Genomic DNA, 18,832 nt, shown 5'->3' with positions numbered 1-18,832 from the left:
AACGGCTCAGTCATTTCCTCAAACAGCCTGTTGTCACTGAAGTTTTTTAGCAAACAAACCAGAGGAAATAGTGAATTTGTGGGTGACTGCTTTCAGCGGAGGATGGATCCGCATTTGATGCTCTAATGAGTATTTCTGGCAGCAGGACGGTGTGTGTGTGGGATTGAGTCAGAATAAACTACAGTGTGTGTGTGTGTGTGTGTGTGTTCATGGTGATGAAGTGCAGCGGTGTGACTCACTGATGTGTTTTCAACCCTCACATACTGTTCATATTCTGACCCTCCACAGTTTCATAATTCGTCTCTATAGCAAACGTGTATTTTTCATTCATAAATACCTCATCAGTCGTTAATATATTTGTAATTAATGCTTGATTAAGCCTCCAGAGAGCAGAGAGTGTGTAGGTTTAACAGTTTGTTAATGGAGACATTAAATTATGGTCCTGAGTTACCTTAAACAGGAGAATATAACAGCTTTGAAGAGTGCATTTTTGAATTTTTTTGACAAATATGGGTCAAATTTCACCCAAAACACCATCTGCAGTATGGACAAAAAAAAGCATATCAGCTGTACAAAAATTTTAAAAAGTTGATATATTTCCATTTTTGTATATTGTGGGTCACTTTAGGAAGAACCATAGCATTTCAGGTTAAAGAAAAAGTGTTTAAGGTGTTTTTACTGCTCTCAAATGTAAAAATCGATAAATTTGACCTGAACAGGTTGTACTGGTAAATAGGTTTTGACCAACAATGGAGCTCTACGGCACAAAGGAATAAAATATATGAATAACAATACTTGTTAGATCAATTCATGGTTCATTTTGTTGACAATAAGGAAAATATAGAATAACACCTCAAATCTAACTGTTGATACTGTCGATTCCTACATTTTATTTTCATTTCAAAACAAAAGTATTCTCAGCCCTGTATTTCTTTGTTCATGAACAAATGGAAACTAAACAAGTTAAACATCCAAAAATAGATCATATAAATAACAATGTCTTTGCCTAGAAGCAGTTCATCACTCAATATTTAGCAGCGTAACCCTGATTCTGTCTCAAAGCTTTCATGTATCTTGGCGTGCGCGATCAATATCTCATCAGCACCTTGTTAGTTTGATGTGCTGCTGCTAGAATTTAACAAACTGTTGAAACGGCTGCTGGGAAAAGAAAAAATACAGATATTCAAACAATGTGGCTGCTTCTTTTGTCCAGCAAAGCTTTTTTTTTTTTCTCTTTTTGGAGTTTTAGAGATTTTGTGGTTTGCAGTTTTCAGATTTTTTGTGCATTTTTTCATGTGTTTACCAGCAGATGATTTGACTCTTCAGTAGAAACACTTTTAAAAAGGCTTTTAAACCTCCAGAGAGCAGTATAATCAGTGTGGATGTTTGTGATGTAGCAGCTGTCAGGGGCGGCGTGACAGACTCAGAGAAAAAAGCTTTTTATAAATCCTGATGATCTTTGGCTGCTAAGCAGCTTCTTTAATTAGCTGCCAACCTTACAAACACACTCACAGAGCAGTTTACAATATGAAAGACACTTGGAACAACTTGTGTTTGTTAAGAAAACCTTAGTGCCAAGTGTCAATCCTGATAAAATGGGTCACGGGGAAGCAGATGTAAACAAAATGTTTTGCAGTGAGAAATTCCTATAGGACTGAATGGGCGCCATTTTTAGTCCGGTATCCAGTTCTTATAATACATCCATGGATTTTAACTGTCAGTTTTAATATCTGTCAACAGTAGTATGCTAGCTAACGTTAGCCTCAAGGGCTAGAATGTTTACCGCTGCTTGGCAACACCGTCCGCTCTCTATCATTGGCTACTGTGGTCCCACACGGAAAGTTATCAGTGCGGCCATGATGAGTCTGCGAGCAGTTCTGGGGGTTTAAGATTGGATCTGTAAACATCTCACATTACCAGATAATCTGGGCCCGACATCAGTATCGACCAAAAGCCAAGACCAGATTCCTCCTCCAGTTGTCAGGACGTGTAAATCACGGATAAATCGGCTCAAAACTTCTGTAGTCTGAGCCCGGTGTAAAAGTGTGAGTTGGATTTTTAAGATGCATTAAAATGTGATTGTGAAGATTCTTTGTTTTGGCGGGAAGGGAGGGGGGGTGGGGGGGTCAGTGGACTCATGATTTTTATTCCAACAAACATCTTCAATCACAAAATTATTATTATTACTGAAACTGAAAGTATAATTATAATCTTCAATAATTTACAAAACAGCAGGTTATGTCAATGCTACTATTACAGAAGATTACAGAAGTCATTGTATTACATGTACAACACACAAAAAAACAAAACTTATCCCTCCTCCTCCTCTTCTTCTTCTTCTTCTGGGGTGGCTGTGGCTCAAGAGGTAGAGCGGGTCGTCCACTAATCAGAAGATCGGCGGGTGGTTTGATCCCCGGCTGCTCCAGTCTGCATGTCTAAGTGTTCTCGGGCAAGACGCTGAACCCCATATTGCTCCCGACGGCTGCTCCAGCGGCGTGTGAACGTGCGTTAGATTAGATCCTGATGAGCAGGTTGGCACCTCGCATGGCAGCCTCTGCCGTCAGTGTATGAATGTGTGTGTGAATGGGTTCTTCCTCCTCAAATACATCAGCAGCAGTATTTGTAGTTGGAAAATGAAAGTATAGATTTCATTAAAGCTACAGCACAAGATAAAAAGTGATATTACCGTCTGTATTAGTGTTGTCCGAGTGTTTTAATGTATAATACGAGTGGTTTTTCAGGCTTTTATCCTCTTTACTGCAGGCTGTAATTCTGCTGCTGACCCCACACTGTGAACTGTGACCTTGAACTTCAAGATCACAGGTGTCGTTTTCATAGCAACTGCTAAATATTTCCTTTGGTGATGTGCATGTTTTGTGCTATCAGACAGATCGCCGTGTGTATCAGCAGCAAACAGCAACTTTTGTCCGGTCCAGAGCTTCACATCAGTCAGTATTTTAGCTGATAAAACACCGAGCTAGTATCTCTAAGTGTGTCTGTCTCTTTTCCTCAGATAGATGATCAAAAAGCCCATGACCCGCGCTGTGTATCATAGGAAAAAGGGGAAAAAAAAGGCTAACCGTCTCAAGTCGAGTCACATCCTTGATCCTGAGGCCTGATGTCTGCACGATGATGCCGCGTGTTGTTTGGCCTCTTTGCTCTTACTCGCGCTGAGCTTCTCACACATTTGTGTAGCTGTCAGTCATGCGCGTCAGCCTTCATCATCGTCATCGTACCTCTCCTCTCCCCTCTGGGTCAACCGCTGTAGCGGGAAGGGGTCGCGGTCGGTCGTGTTGTGACCACCTCACAGTCACAGTGAGCAACCAGAATGTGTCACCGCTGAACTGGTGAGGAAATATTTCACTAAAGTCAACTTGATTTTTGTCCCAGAAGTGTTTTACAGGTGACATGAATAATTATGGACCCCGGAGGATGATTCATACATATAATAATTACCTTTTCTGTAGTGCCGTACACATACACATTAACCTGTGACAAGGTATCTTGAGAACTAATTGAATTTACTACAGATGTTAATGGTCTCAGTGGTAACAGTAACAGTAGTAAACATGGGCAGAGATACACTGGATAACTGACTGTGTTGTTTAGTCTCTGGGTCAGTGTCATCCGTCTGAATAACGCTGTATGGACTCATGTCGCTCGTGGCTTCAGTAAGTGTTGAGGAGCTCGGGGGCCAGCTGGAAGTAGCATCAGCTGCTAACTCGAGTGTTAGTTGCCTTGTGTTGAAGCTCATTTCAGTAACTTCTCTGTCTGGAGACACATCGCCTTCATAAATTAATAGCGAGATGTGTAATTCCTCTTTTATGATACCGCTGCTCGTTGTGAAGACTGTAAATGTAAATGTCAGGCGGTGAGATAGAGACAGACGGGACTGTGAGAAGATCGGTTTTTGACAGCTGTACTGTTTTTGTGCAGAACTTAGGCAAATCTGCAGCTGTTTCTCTCCGACTCAGTATCCGTTCTCCAATATGTAACAATGAATCTTTACACACCTGCTATATAAAGGTATTTATGTTTATATATATCTTAAATTTAAATTTGGTTTTCTGTAGCTAAACCACCTTTACATGAATTCTACACGCTTTGTGCAGCATTTTAAGTCACATTTTCATGATCTCTGACTACTCTTACTTCAATTAAAGGTACCCTGTTGAGTACTATTTTCAATGTTTTTAGTAAGAGTGGATCCACGTCTTTTTTGTATCTTGTGCAGGTGAACGATGTGACACAATGGTTTAACACTAATCCATTGATCACCAGTGGCAGGCCTGGCTCTAGACAACAGGGGGGTTCTAACCAAGATTTTCTTTGGGGGCCCTCCTTAAACTGAAGTTATACCTCTAGGATCCACATGATGTAAATTTGTCGCCACTTTGTTGTAGTCTGTGCAGCCGCTACGCTCTAGGGGTGACTTGTACTTCTACTGCACGTGTGGATCTGGTCCTCCAACCGGACTCCAGAAAGTAGCATGAACAGAACTATACGTATCCTTGGTGTCCACAGCTGTCTATGTACATGTCCATTGGGGAGTATATTCAGGCCTTTACTTAGTCTGGAGCCGCAAAATAAAACTGCAAAATAACTATATTGTACTTAGGCTATTATATTTATTTTACAGTTGTGTCCCACCATTGGTGAGATCGTATTAGACCAGTTAGCTTAAGTCAAGCTAAAGTTATCGTCTTTGCTACGTTTGGTGTTGATAAAGAATCAAAATATGTTAGGTAGTTACTGCTCTTCTTGAACGTAATCACCGTCCAGTCACCACCAGCAGAGCAAATGCGTTGGACGAGTCGTGTTTGGATGCCAAAGTAGGCTCTCAAAGCCAGGATTAACACCTGTAAAGCTGTGATGTAGTCCGCCGTTGTTGTTGTGCTTGAAGTTGGTGTTAGCACTGTTAGGAAGTTTGAGGCATAAACAGTTACGTAACAACTTGGCTCTCTAGACTGTGGAAAAGTAAGCTGGTTCACTAGTTGAACCAACTGTGAACCGGCACCAGCACCAGCCCAGAACCAGAACCAGAGCTAGGTTTGAGTTGGTGGAAAGGGAGTAGCAGAAAGTCTTTTGGTGAGAAACAGTGAACGTAAACAAAACTCCACAAATTTTTTTTTAGTTTGATGCTTTTTGTGCATGTCCTGTTCAAAACTTAAAGAGACAGGAGCTAAAACGGCCTGTTTCAGACAGAGGCTGAACTGAGGGGCTGCATAAAGGACCAGTAGAAGATAAATAAGGAGTTTTTAACTGTAAACCATACAAAGATATTCCAGTAGAGCCCCAGAAAATACATATTCAATAAAATAAATGTTCATCTGTAAAACTGAAGGTAAATGTGGCAGCAACAGCCCTGAAGAGGAAAACACTTCTCACTAAAAAACAAAAGTTGCACAATTATATATACTACTACTATAGACAATATACTAGGCTATATATACATTTTCTGCACACACACACACACATCTGTAAAGACAGACCTGCTGGTGGGTTTTCAGGGAATAATGAGGTCAGTATGCTCTGCTGTGAAGCTGCCAGCATGTTCATCCCACCCTGATCATTAACAGCTACGATATACACGTTCCTACATCGAGGGTTGTCATGTATTTGTTACAGATCACCAATTTCTGTGCCCACAGTAGCAGAAAATAAACCAGACTGTAATGCAGCTGCGAGACAGGCTACGTTTGAGATAATAGAGCGAAAAGTCAGGGAGTGAAAACCCTGAACGTGAATTAGAATAACAGTTGTGTAAGATGAAGAAATTCAAGGATGAACTATTAGAGAGGACTGCAAGCTGGCTCTCAGGTGTCCAAGTGTGTGTGTGTGTGTGTGTGTGTGTGTGTGTGTGTGTGTGTGTGAGAGAGAGATAATACCTACAGTCCATCTGGGCCCAGTAAAGGTTACGGTGACAGGTGTAATATTTCCAAGTAGGAGATGTCATGTGAAGTGTGTTATGAGTGCAGAGCGGTGGCCTTTTCTATAGGTTAAGCTGATCACTGACAACACCCTTTGTACACGCACACACACACAAGTTATTTATATCACACACACAGAAACATCTTCAGATTTATTCTTACTTAATTATCTTTGCTTTCAGCTCTGGAAAACAGTTGAGTGACATGTGTGTCAGTGTTTGTGATCTGGAAGCTGAATGAGGAAAACATCTGGCAAAAACGTGACACACACTGATTATAGTGTACACACATCCCTGCATTCATGTGTGTGTGTGTGTGTGTGTGTGTGTGTGTGTTTGAATATACTTGTGTGTTTTTTAGCATGGTCTGGGATGGTTTGTCATGTGATTTCATTCAGAAGATATCTGCTGGTTCATGATGGGATTCTTTTAAATTCATAAAAGAAAATGTAAATAAATCATGCTAACAGACCGAAGGCTAGCATGTTAGCATGTTACACCAACTGACTATCTGAAATAAATAACTGAAATCACTTGTGTGTGCTATCTACATGTATGGTAACATACTAATGTTAGCCTGTAAGCGTGTTAACAAGCTAACATGTTGAATGAAATATACTAGACATTAGCGTACATGCTAACAGGCTAATTAGCATTTAGCATTTAGCTCACTTAGCATTTAGTGTCCTAAAATGGCCACCGTACAGAAGACAAATCATTTTGATTGGATTTGAACATCGTCAGGACAAACTTAATATTTTAAAGAACAGGACAGTTGATTCTACGTTTTCATCATCATAAAACTTCTTTCTTTTCAGAGCATCTTTCTGTCATTTTATTATCATTTTAAATCATGTTTTTTTTTTCTTTCAGATGGTTTACATGGTTGATAATAACAAGTTACGTTGTTCACAACAGCAAACCACATGACTCCAAACTGTAAACTCATACCATATGTTAACATGCATACAGTAACTGTGCGGGCACACACATAAACACACAATTATCCCTAAACCTAAGAATCTTTCACTTGTCTCTTATGGAGCAGTAACGCTAAAACTGACTTTACTGTAACTGAGCTGAAATGGACGTGATAAGACACGATTATAAGGAACGATTTGAATGTCGAAACGTCAAGTAGCATTAGCCTCTGACTGCAATCATAAAATGTAGTTAAATAAACTCACAAAAGGCTAATAGGAGCCACAACAGTCAGGTGTTTCTTAAAAATGAAAACTGTTCATAAATTGTTGGTATATTAACAGACAAATGCACTTTTAAGAAGTGGGTGAGACCAGATTGCTTTATTATTATACTGCAAATAATTTGTCACACCACTCCTTTAAGTAAAAAGAGAACTTTCACTCTTTATTTCATCATTATTCATTATGATTTATCATATTTTGGTATTACAGGGCCCCTAATTGTATATACTTTCTTTTTTGTGTGTATTTTCTGTCAGTTAAAGAAAAAATGAAAAATAAAGAAAATTATTTCTTTTCATTTGTACCAAACCACACCAACTTAAAAATTAACCGTTAAATACCTGCAAAATAATCATACGTTTACAGAAAATTGGTATAAAATTAAAGGACCAATGAGATAAAGTGTTCCCATATTTGTTATTAGTCACACGGTGTCAAATAACTTCACATTTAAGTCCCTTTTCAGGTTCAGGTAGTGTTTACATTATTTTTTCCACTCTCTGTAGATAATAAAACATGAAAACTTTACTAAAACTCCTCAGCCTGGCGCATGGTGCATGTTATTAGGGATCGTCACACAGCAGGCAGAGGACCAAGACGAACTCTGCGCACTTTGATAAGTACAAACCACTCGCTCTGCTCTCCGAAAACCTTTTGTGCCCCGACATTTTGGCAGGACTAGCCTGTCACAGGAGCAGCAGCAGCAGATGCTCGGTCGCTTCTCGGGAGGAGGTGAACTTTTCAAACTGTCAGACAAAGACGACACGAGTCAAGAACAAAGGCAGACAAAACAGCTGCTGGAAGATCTCACAGCTGAACCTGGATTAAAGAAAGAAAAAAAAGCTGTTTCATGTCTCGCAGATTAGCGTGTGGATTAAATTAGCCTCGTTTATTAACCCCTGTCTCCTTCTGTCTTTCTTTTCTGTGTTTGTCTACAGGCGGTGGAAACAAATCTGGCCTCCAAAGACAGTCACTGGGTGTTTGTGAATGAGGTAAGACATGACACTCCACATGAACATCACAGGAGGAGATGGGGAATGAAATATCCTCTCTGCTCCTCCATAATTGATCTCATGGTTGTGGACAGAATTTTAACCATGACAGGATATGATCTGTAATAGACATGGAAGATGAGTCATAACTCATAACGTAAAACACATATTTATATCCTTCAGAGGTTCATTATCTCTGACGTCCATCAGCAATAAACCTCCATAAATACACTCAGAAATCAGACTGTTTGCCAGAAATGTAAACAAATGTGGTGTAAAAACAGGTCTGACAGAGAACAGCAGGGCCTGTCTGCAGCTGACGTCACATTTGATGAGTTTTGATGGCGTCTTGCTCTCTATCGGTTCCCAACAGGCCGATGGGGCTTAAGACATTCAGACCATGTGATGCTAATCTGTGTCAAACATATAATCGATTGTCTTCTCCATCATCATTATCATCTTTATCTTATTAGCGTGACAGGCTAATTGGTACTTAAAAGTTTTGTTTATGTTAAATATTTTTTTACAGAAGGAATTATCTAACTATCAGAACAAACCTTATCCTCTTCCTCGTGTCTTAGTCCCTCTCACCTGAGGTGCGGGCGGAGGAGGCGAGGAAGAGATGCTGAGATGAAGAGAGGAGTCCAGTCAACACGTATTAAACAAAATGAGACGTCTTTTGTTTAGGAGCAGTGAGATATGACGTGTGGCCCAGCTGCATCATCTGTCTGTTGTTTCGTCACGGGTGCCAAAAAGACTTCCGCCTGCGCATCCCTCGCTCACAGCTCCTCCAACAAGCCTCCTCTCTCCTCCAGAGAGAGAGAGAAGATCGATTTCTGGTCACAGCAGGAGACTCTGAGAGTCTCTGAACATCTTCAGACCCATAGTTGGTTTGCTCTGGTCTGGATTTCCCCCCTCGTGTCTGTGGCGGGAGCAAGAACGTAAACATCCTTCACGCTAGTTCAGGTCGGATCTTGATTAATTCTCATCTAAGTGCTAGCGTCTGTTAAATTTTCCTCATTCAGATCCCAGCAAGCAAAGCACACAAGTGGGATCACGTTCCCACCACAGATGAACCGCTCCAGACCCAGACCACCTCCTATAAAGGGACTCCGTATAACCGCCCAAATGACCTTAGTAGTAACTAAACTGTTCACCAACTCATCCACTGATTCAGACCAGAGAAAACCAACTGTAGGTTTAAAAAACACCAGACACACAGAAGCACTGAACTCCCCAAGAAAGGTCAAACTTTAAGTTTAATTACAGATGCAGTGGACGAACGCTGCCACGGTGACTTTGGAATAAAAAGCCAGAAGAGTTCAAGAGCACCTTGCTGTGTGTTTATTCAGATAAAAAAACGCTCCAATCTGAGATAAAACCACAAACTAAGTGCCTTTTGTGTCGCCTCTCTCCAGTAGCTGCTCCAGTCCCCCTCCACGACACCGACGTGCTTCTTTGAGCAGCTTGGTCGGGGATTGGCCAGCGTGGACGCCTCTCCATGCTGGAAGTAAAATTGAAATGAGTGGGGGTGAAAAGAGAAAATGACAGAAGCCTCCGTCACAGCTGGGACTGTGTTAAATCCCCCGATACTGACGTCTGCGGAGCACACACACACACACACACACACACACACACACACACACACACACACACACGGCTCTGACTTCTCTGATTGTGCCAATTGTTCATGCTGCTGGTTTTTGTTTCATACTTTTTCTAATTCCTCGCTCTGCTCCTGCTATCAATGTCCACACATCTTCCTGTACGAATAACTGGGCTGACAGCAGAATTCAGAGGGAGATGGAGGAACAAAACTCTCAGTTACTCCCTTTCAATACCAGAGTTTCTTTTTTTTTTTGCCTCCTCCCAGTTTGCTACCAACCCTCTAATCCATTTTATATTCTTTGTTTTGTTTCAAAGTCATCATTTAGCTAATTACACTCAGCGTTTTTAATTAACCAGAAGACTGAAATGTTGTTCAGAGTCTCCGGAGTCGCTCGTATCTTTTTTGTTTTTTTTTTTAACATGTTAAACAGTGTTTATGATCAAATTCGTTTCTTTTGATAAATGTGAGTTTGTTGCCGTTTCCATTTCAAATGTGAAACGTTAGCGACGTGTAGCAGCTTTTATCCGCTGAAGGCAGGAAACTATCTCAACCATTCAGATTTAATCAACGTCATCACTCCCTTTATTTCCCTCCTCCTTCCTTCAGACTCAGTGTTCATTTAAATCAGCGACAAAAACATGATAAAAATTAAATTAAAAGTTACCTTTGAAAAGTATTGAACTCAAGGTCGTCGCCCCTCTAGGAAGGTTTTCTGTGCTGGTGCACAATGGCAATAAAAAAAAAAAAAAAAAAAGTAATGATAATGTGAAAACTACAATCCACAGCAACAAACTATGAAAACATTCAGAGGGTTTTAATGACACTCAAAGGCCCTCAAAGAGTCTTTAGTTTGGCCTTAAAAGTGTCTAGGGAAACGGGACACTTATTCCAAAAGTTAAAAAAAAAGTTTTGGAGCAGCTACAGCAAAGGCACCGTCACCCTTCCCCCTCAGCCGCGATCGAGGGACAGCGAGCAACAGTTGGCCAGAGGATCTACGAGATCCGGTGTTGTGAAGGGGAGCAGATGAGCTCCGAGATGTACCGGGGCGCCAGGCCATGTAGAGCCATTAAAAACAAATAAAAGTACCTTAAACTCAGTCCTATACTTGACTGGTAACCAATGCAGGGAGGCCAGTATAGGTGTGATGCAGCAGCGTTCTGCACTAGTTGCAAGCGAGACGGTGAAGACTGGCTTCAACATTCAAATAAAGGGCGTTGTGGTAATCCAGACGGGAGGAAATCAGAGCGGTTGTGACAGTCTTCAAGTATGAGAGGAGTGTTTCATAGGTGGGCTCAAACATCTTCTGTTAACCATCAAATCTTCCCCCTACATGCTCACCAAAGGAATATTATTTCATTAACGTTGTCCAGCATGCTAGCTGCTCATCTCTAGTAGGCTAAATATATCCAACGAATTTAAATACATTTTTAGTTTCTGTACATGAACACCTGCTGCAGTTACGTTTAGTCATGAGTCCAGATGGTTCGCTCTCTTCTGTGGATTTAACGGTTTCATCGCTGCTCAGCAGAGTTGCGGCGCCGAGTGTCGACCGCCGGGGAGCTAACGCTAACTAGCCGGCGGCCTGCAGATATCAGGCTGATGTTTTTGTTGATATTCAAACACCGCTGATGAATTAATGCATGAATCTGATAATTAATGTCTGTGCTCTGCATATCTGAAGCATCTGATCTATAGTCCATAGTGAGATAACATGTATTTTATCAAATATGACAACCTTGCCGATTGTGCAGGTGTTTTAATATCCGTACACATGAAGTCATAAAAAATATGTTTCAATCATGTTTTTGTTTTTTGTTTTTTTTTTGGCCATATCGCAGACAGTGATCAGTGTTTTAGTGATCAGGTGAGTGAATCAAGTCTCCAGGCTTTGATGTTTTATATGATATTAAACTCTTCGAATGTGTCGGCTGTTGGTCGGTTTGAATACACAAATTGATGACATTCATGTCTGAGAAATTACTTTTTTTTACATTTTGATTGACTGAGAAAATAATTCACAAAATTGTTGCCAATGAGCACCATCAGCATCATCGCCCGTAACCGTGGTAACCGCACACATCGAAGATGGCGACAGCTGTGGCCTCAGAACGCTCACGAGACATAAAAGTTTACAATATTTTAAACTAAGAATAGTTAAAACACAATAAAATGACGTAAACGAACAAGACGAGCGTCAGAGTGAATCCTGAGTGTTACATCTCTCAACCTCCAACCCCCCCCCCCCCCCATCCTCATTTCTTCCCTTCCTCTTCCCGCCCGTCGTCCTCCTCCTCCTCCTCCCTCGCTCCCCGGAGGATTCAGCAGTTTGTCCCTGAGCTCAGACGGGTGACGGAGGTGATGTGTCGTCCCGGACGGCGGCGGGTGCAGTGAGACGTCAGGTGTCTTGTCAACAGGTGGAGACGACAGACGAGCCGATTTCCATTTTATTCTCTTTCCTCTCCTCCTCTTCTTCTTCCTCCTCCGTCTCCCGTCAGTCGTCCCTCCATCCAGCGATTAGAAAGCAGTTTTTTTTTTGTCATGGCGGCGGTTACATATAGATCCCGAACGACCTCAGTCCTCTGATTTGATGAAGATACATTTATATTCAAGTAACGCAGGAGGAAAGTGAATAATATTAACTGTGGAGTGATTTTAGATAAACAGAAACACAGTAAAGCAGATTATCTGTGAGGAGTTTTGCACCGTCACTCTTTAATACATTTTTTAAAATGTATTAAAGAGTTTAAATGTTGTAATCCAAGCTTACGACTCATGATACAGTTTGCATTTTAAAGGAGGACAGACAAGCTTATTAGCTGATTAATCCGTTGCTTATTTCATTTATTTACTATTAAAATTGTAAAAGATTAAAAAAAAAAAAAGATATTAATGTTGACAGACTCGAAAGACATCTCAGTGTTTTCCTCAAAGACACTTCTACATGTAAACAGACGATCAAACCACCGACTCTACAATTAACCCACCTGACCTGCAGCAGCCAATGACAATATGTTTTACATTATTGATTATGTATCAATAGAACAATATGGCACACTACAAACCACGAGTGTTTGTAGTGTGCAGGAATCTCTGCAATCGACTTAAGTTAAAGATTAAATCACTGCCAGTCTCATGTATTAGTTTATATTATTATTATTATTATTTATTATTATATTAGTTTGTTCATACTGCTGTGTTAAAATGTATGTGTTGGTCTGTTTCTGTGTCTGTTTGTTTATCATTTTTATTATTAATAGTAGTATTATTATGCATAATCTTATTGATAAAGCATCTTTCATACATAAAATGAGGCTCAATATGCTTCTCAAAAAGAACAGTTAAAACACATTTAAAGGTATGAACTATATGTTTATACTACATAAGCTGACGGAGTAGAGCGATTCATCTTTTCAGTCATCAGCAGTTAGAGGATCTCTGTTTCTCTATCACTGTAAAATATATCAAAACACAAAACCAGACGTTCAAGGACGTCTTCTCAGACTCTGCAACTGTGATGACCTTCCTCTTTTTTTTTTTTGCTGTTTTCTATCAGCCCAAACAACTAATCACTTAATCCAGAAAATGAATCAATAATGAAAATAATAATTAGTTGCAGCCCTAAAGTAGAGTCATACATATAATATATATATATATAAGTTTTTATGATACCATTACACACATTTCAAGCTCAAACATTTACTGTGCATCCGGCTTCGCTCCGTTTAGCATCGCTATCAGACGTCAAACGGGTCGAGAAACACAAACACTCAGACAATCAGGTTGTAAACAAGCCGCCGGTTCAACCAGATGATCTAATCCACTTTACTGGGAGGTAAAACTGAAAGTCAGAACACTTGAAATGTCAGTAATAACGCCTCATTGCACAGGAAAAAACTGTGCACAAGTGTGGTAAAGTGGAAGCAGGATTTTGTTCCCTTTCTCTTCCTGTCTGATCGTGTTTCTTCCTTTTGTGCAGAAATGATGGACGAAAAAGCTAAAGACACAACTAGCTTTTAAATTATATGTGTTTTATGTTGTTTTGGTTTGTTTCTGGTTTTATATCAAGGTAAAACAAAAGACAATTCTCATGTTTTTCTCTCAGTAGTGTAGTGTTCGCCGGGCGGCAGCGGAGTATAAAGTCAGGCACGTTGTCAACAGAGGGAGACTGTCCTTTTCACCTTCTATCTGCCGGTAACACAAGCAGCCACACAGACACAGACAACAGCAGCTGACACCAATTAAAAGGATCTGAAGAGAGAGCAGAAAACAGTAGAGAAGAAGGACAAACAGAGGTGGAGAGAGCAGCGCTACAGTAATGAGAGGGAGAGGTGAAGAGGAGGGACGAGGACAGTAATTAACCAGAGGTGTGACAAGGCAGGGCGGTGAGAGAGAGAGAGAGAGAGAGAGAGAGAGTCTGTGATGCAGCAGCTGTCAGAGGTTTGATCTGAGACAAACCGTCTCTGATCGACACGCTGGAGCTGCTCCGACTCCTTAAAGTTTTTTTTTTTAAAAGCAGCAAGTCTTCACAAGGTTTTCTTTAAATCTGTGTCATCTGAGACTCGTTAAAGAGGAACTGGTGTTGCTGTCGTCTTAAAGGGGAGCTCTGCATATTTTCCTCATCAGCCAATTACGTCTCCTAGAAATTACATCATATACGACTAAACTGGAGCAGCAGATAACGTTTTACATATTTGTCAAGTTGCAAAAATGTTGATACTGAACATATGAGAATAATAATAATAATAATAATGCCCTAAGAAATAAATGTAAAATCATAGAAAAACTAAAATAATGTGTTTGTACGCTTCAAAGACGAATTACATAAATAACTGAAACTCGTGGGCTGTTAAACCTCCTGTACCAACAATAAAACCCTCTGTTGACTACTGATTTTTCCTAAAATAAGCTCAGAGCAAACAGCTGATGTGCTGGTCGGTTTAACCTCCTCGTTCTCCTTCTCCTTGAGCTTGTTCTTCACGCCGTCAAAGAACGGTGAGCGTGACGTACAGCACATGTAAGCAGAGGATTGTGGTTTTTACTCTCCTCTTTCTCTAAAGTTTGCTGTTTGCAGCTAAAAACTCCTCCTTGTCTACTTCCACCTACAGATTTATCTACATATAAAGCTTTACTGGTATGTAATTGTAACTATGTTAATGTTTCCATAAAAGTAAATGCTTTTAAAAGACCTTTACAACAGGAAATCTCCTCTTAAAACATGTCTCTCACACACACACTTCCTTTTATTCAGGGTTTCTTTGTTAGCCGAGCAGAGGTTGTACTTTAAAAACAGGTTATTGTTAAACTAAAACCCAATTACCTGAGACATACATTGGAAAACAGTCGTCATAGATGAGATGAGACTGGACTCCAACTGTAAATGACATCGGTAACACTCTTTGAAATGCAGATCAGGTACTTTGTGAACTGAATAAACTCCAGGTTTAGTTAAGACGGTGGCTGTTAAACCGTCCGTCTGTATCGACGGCTAAATCCATCAGAGCCTTGTTCCTCTGTCCTTCTGTGTCTCTTTCTTTTTTTTAAATCCTGCTCTTATCTGTCTCCATCACACCACCGAACCAAACTAAAGTCTAATGACTTGTTAGACTGCAGGTAATGAGAGCAGGGAAGCGTTTCCAGCGAGGGATTAGCAGGTAAAAGTCTCTTTGAAAAGTAATCATGCTGATAATGAATCAACTCCAGACTGAGTTCATCTAATATTTAAACATAAAGAGCATCAGAATCAATAAAGCTGCATTGGATTTGTCCATAAAATTTACATACAGTGGTGTTAATTTTACAAGTGTGTGACGTCTTTTATTGTTTCAGTGTAATTTTATTGAGTTTGTACCTCTTTCTACAGACGACCATCAGAAGATAACCACATCACTGTTAAACAATAATAATGTTTTATGATGTGACAACGCTGTGGTTCAGGTCTAGAAAGATGATGGTTAGGCCACCTTCGTCGTCATGGCTACAATAATAACCACAGGGTTACACTTTTTAAAAACTGTCCTGACTCACGATTGGAAACAGGAAATGAACATCCACCCTCCTCCTCTTCTGAATGAGGAAATCCGTCCACATACATATACATATATATATATATATATATACGTCATCTGAACTGACTCACAGTTACTACGGCAACTAGATGACATCTGTCACTCAAATGTAACTACATATTGTATTTGGGTGACTGACATTACAACCAGTTGTGTCAGTTGTTTTCTTGGGAGAATGTTTTAACCTTTACAGATTCATGCTAACATGCTAATTATTAGCATTAAGCTCACTAAGTCCAGCTCTGACTGATGAACGCTGAGCCAAGTCCGACCTGTCTAACGTGTCCTAAAACGGCCACCGTACAAAAACTACATGGCCTTTCACCAACTTTACAGTTTAATCTCACTGATGATAAAGATTTAAGAATAGCAGAGCTGTTTTTTTTTTTTTTTTGCGTATTTTCCATGTTCTCTGGCTCTTGAAATGAAGAGCCAGAGAATGAATGAATGAATGAAATAAAAAACCAAACACAATGTCCTTTCAGAGCGTCCTCAGTCAGGATCCCATCTCTCCTAACAGCACCATTACCTGACCCTGGAGGTTGCAATACACTCTTTGTTGTGTTTTCTACAGAAAATAAATGTGCCCCCCCCCCCCAAAAAAACCTCTTATCTGATTCTTCCAGCGATTGTTGTGATCCCTGGCTCACCTCCCGTTCGCTCTCTGCATCAGCCACTTTCTCTCTGGTCCGCCTGCACCTGAATGCGGGTCATTACCATCGCCCTGTAATGTCACAACCATTTCAGCCCCTCTTCTGCCTCCATTTTGTGTTCGAGCAGTGCCGGCAAATAGTCTGAATATTGATTGTATTGCTGCAGTCCAGCTGTAAAATAACATAAAAACTCTCTGTTGTGAATGTACACACAACACATAACCTGTACTTTAACAAAGCTGTTTATATGATTGCATCAATTTAACGCTGTTTTAGTCTTAATCCTACTCTATCTCATGTTGTAAATTGTCACATCATATCATAAAATATGACGCTACAGCGTTAGTGTAGTAAGGAATTTCAAGAATAAAACACGAGCTGCTGAAAAACTGCAAACAAAGTCGGAAAGAAGATTCACGTTTCCCGCCTAACTTCTAACTGACCGGTGTGAAGCGTAAAGAGGCTGCAGATTAATTAACAGATGTGTGTCCCGCTGCCTTCAGACGCTGCAGGGATTTAACGACCTGAAGAAGAAGCTTCTCATAAAGCAGCTGTGGACAACAGATACCGTCAGAATCAATGCAGATTATTTTTTACTGCTTTAACCACATTAAACTTTTTCATGCCGATTTAAATGCATCTATTTGCTTCGGGGGGGGGGGAGTGTTTGATTCAATGTACTTTATATTTTAAGCATTATTCTGTTATTTCTGTGCATTTGCTGAAAGAACTTTGCTCTCGTCGATAAGCGGAGTGACATCACTTCAGGAACAGACGTGTTTTTTCTGAGACGTCTATTTTCAGCACAGCAGCACCAACAACTCGTTTGTCCTTCTCCTCCCACCTGTGTACCGCGTGTGATGCGCTTGGCACAGAAATACACAGACGCAGGCAAAACAAATCCAGGAAACGGCGTCGGAGTGCTGCTGGCGTCGGCCATTATTATAATCAGTAACTAGAGGCTTCTGTCTGTCTCTCCCACTTGGTCTCTCAGCTGTCTCCGTCTCTCTCTGTCACCGAAATAACCTGTTAGTTATCATGTCAGAATAACAAATAATCAACAAGCAGAGTGAGCCAACAAAAAGTTTCAGCATAATATTTTTATGATTATCTTTGGAAGGCTTATTCTCCTCTAGCCTCTTATTAGCCGCCTATAGTGCAGAGCCAACAATGAACTAGTATTACGTATGTATCTAAATATATCTTATTCCTCCGTTGTTGTTCCAAAAACTATTAAAAACACGTCAGTGAGTCACACCGCTGCACTGGGTGACATGTTCCTTCATTATGAACAGTTTTGGTCATGTTAGTTTGCTCAGAAACGGCTTCAAAGACTAATAACAGCATCATGTTTTCAGTCTCCAGAGAGTAGTTCTGTGTAAGGCAGACACTACTGAGCATGTGCAGGAACGCAGGTCTCAGCTAGCTTGTTGTGCTACTTATAACAACCTCTTGACTTTGTACTATATTATAAATTTCTCAAAGAACTTCAGTACAAAGTCAATAAGTCAATAATCAAGACGTGTTCCCGCACATGTTCAGTAGCGTCTGCTGTACACAGAACTACTCTCTGGAGACTGAAAACATGGCTGCTGTTATTAGTCTTTGTTTGTTTATAGCTTCATTAGCTTGTTGTGCTATATATCACAACCTCTTGACTTTGTACTATATTATAAATTTCTCAAAGAACTTCAGTACAAAGTCAATAAGTCAATAATCAAGACGTGTTCCCGCACATGTTCAGTGGCGTCTGCTGTACACAGAACTACTCTCTGGAGACTGAAAACATGGCCGCTGTTATTAGTCTTTGTTTGTTTATATAGCTTCATTAGCTTGTTGTGCTACATATCACAACCTCTTGACTTTGTACTATATTATAAATTTCTCAAAGAATGTTAGTACAGAGTCTTTGGAGCCGTTTCCAAACAAACTAATGTGACCAAACTCTTTGTACCCACTCCTCTCCATCCAGGATCTCACCCAAACTGTGCTTTTTTTTTGTCTTTTCAGCACAAATTGCATACACAGGAAACAGTGTAAGCGACTGGTTGCCATCTGTGTTTGTTGTAGTGCAAGAACATGCAACAATAGGCCTTCTCGTAGGATTTGCAGGTCGTCTTCATCCGAAACTCCAGCCGTTAAAGAGCAGTGGTTCAGTGTCTTGTCTGTATGATTACTCAGTCGTAAAGTCTAGGCTCCTTCCTGACTGTCAAAAAAAATCTGAGCAAGCTGGTGGAAACGATGTGTGGTCTGTCCAGTTTTTATAGGTTACAGCTAGTTGTCGTGGAATTAGATGTTCACATTTCCATTTTTCCAAGAGAGAACTCAGAGGGATTCATGTCCAAGTTTGTTTAAAAGCTGAGGGATTAAAATTAAGCT

At 40.4% G+C, this 18,832-nt stretch overlaps 1 protein-coding gene across 4 annotated transcripts in view; it reads left to right on the top strand.

Moving 5' to 3' along the window:
- grid1b (glutamate receptor, ionotropic, delta 1b) overlaps positions 1 to 18,832 on the top strand; it is a 288,771-nt gene that overhangs the window by 170,475 nt on the left and 99,464 nt on the right. For 3 of the 4 annotated variants that reach the window (XM_044338603.1, XM_044338602.1, XM_044338605.1), the window contains one exon: positions 8,073 to 8,126. In XM_044338603.1, coding sequence (XP_044194538.1) covers positions 8,073 to 8,126 — 54 coding nt within the window. Of the gene's footprint in view, positions 1 to 2,594; positions 3,348 to 8,072; positions 8,127 to 18,832 lie in introns of those variants that run through there. The other variant, XM_044338604.1, reaches the window with a different exon arrangement.

The sequence above is a fragment of the Thunnus albacares genome, chromosome 20 (assembly GCF_914725855.1).
Source record: "Thunnus albacares chromosome 20, fThuAlb1.1, whole genome shotgun sequence".
NCBI lineage: Eukaryota > Metazoa > Chordata > Actinopteri > Scombriformes > Scombridae > Thunnus > Thunnus albacares.
This window is presented reverse-complemented; position numbering and strand designations above follow the sequence as displayed.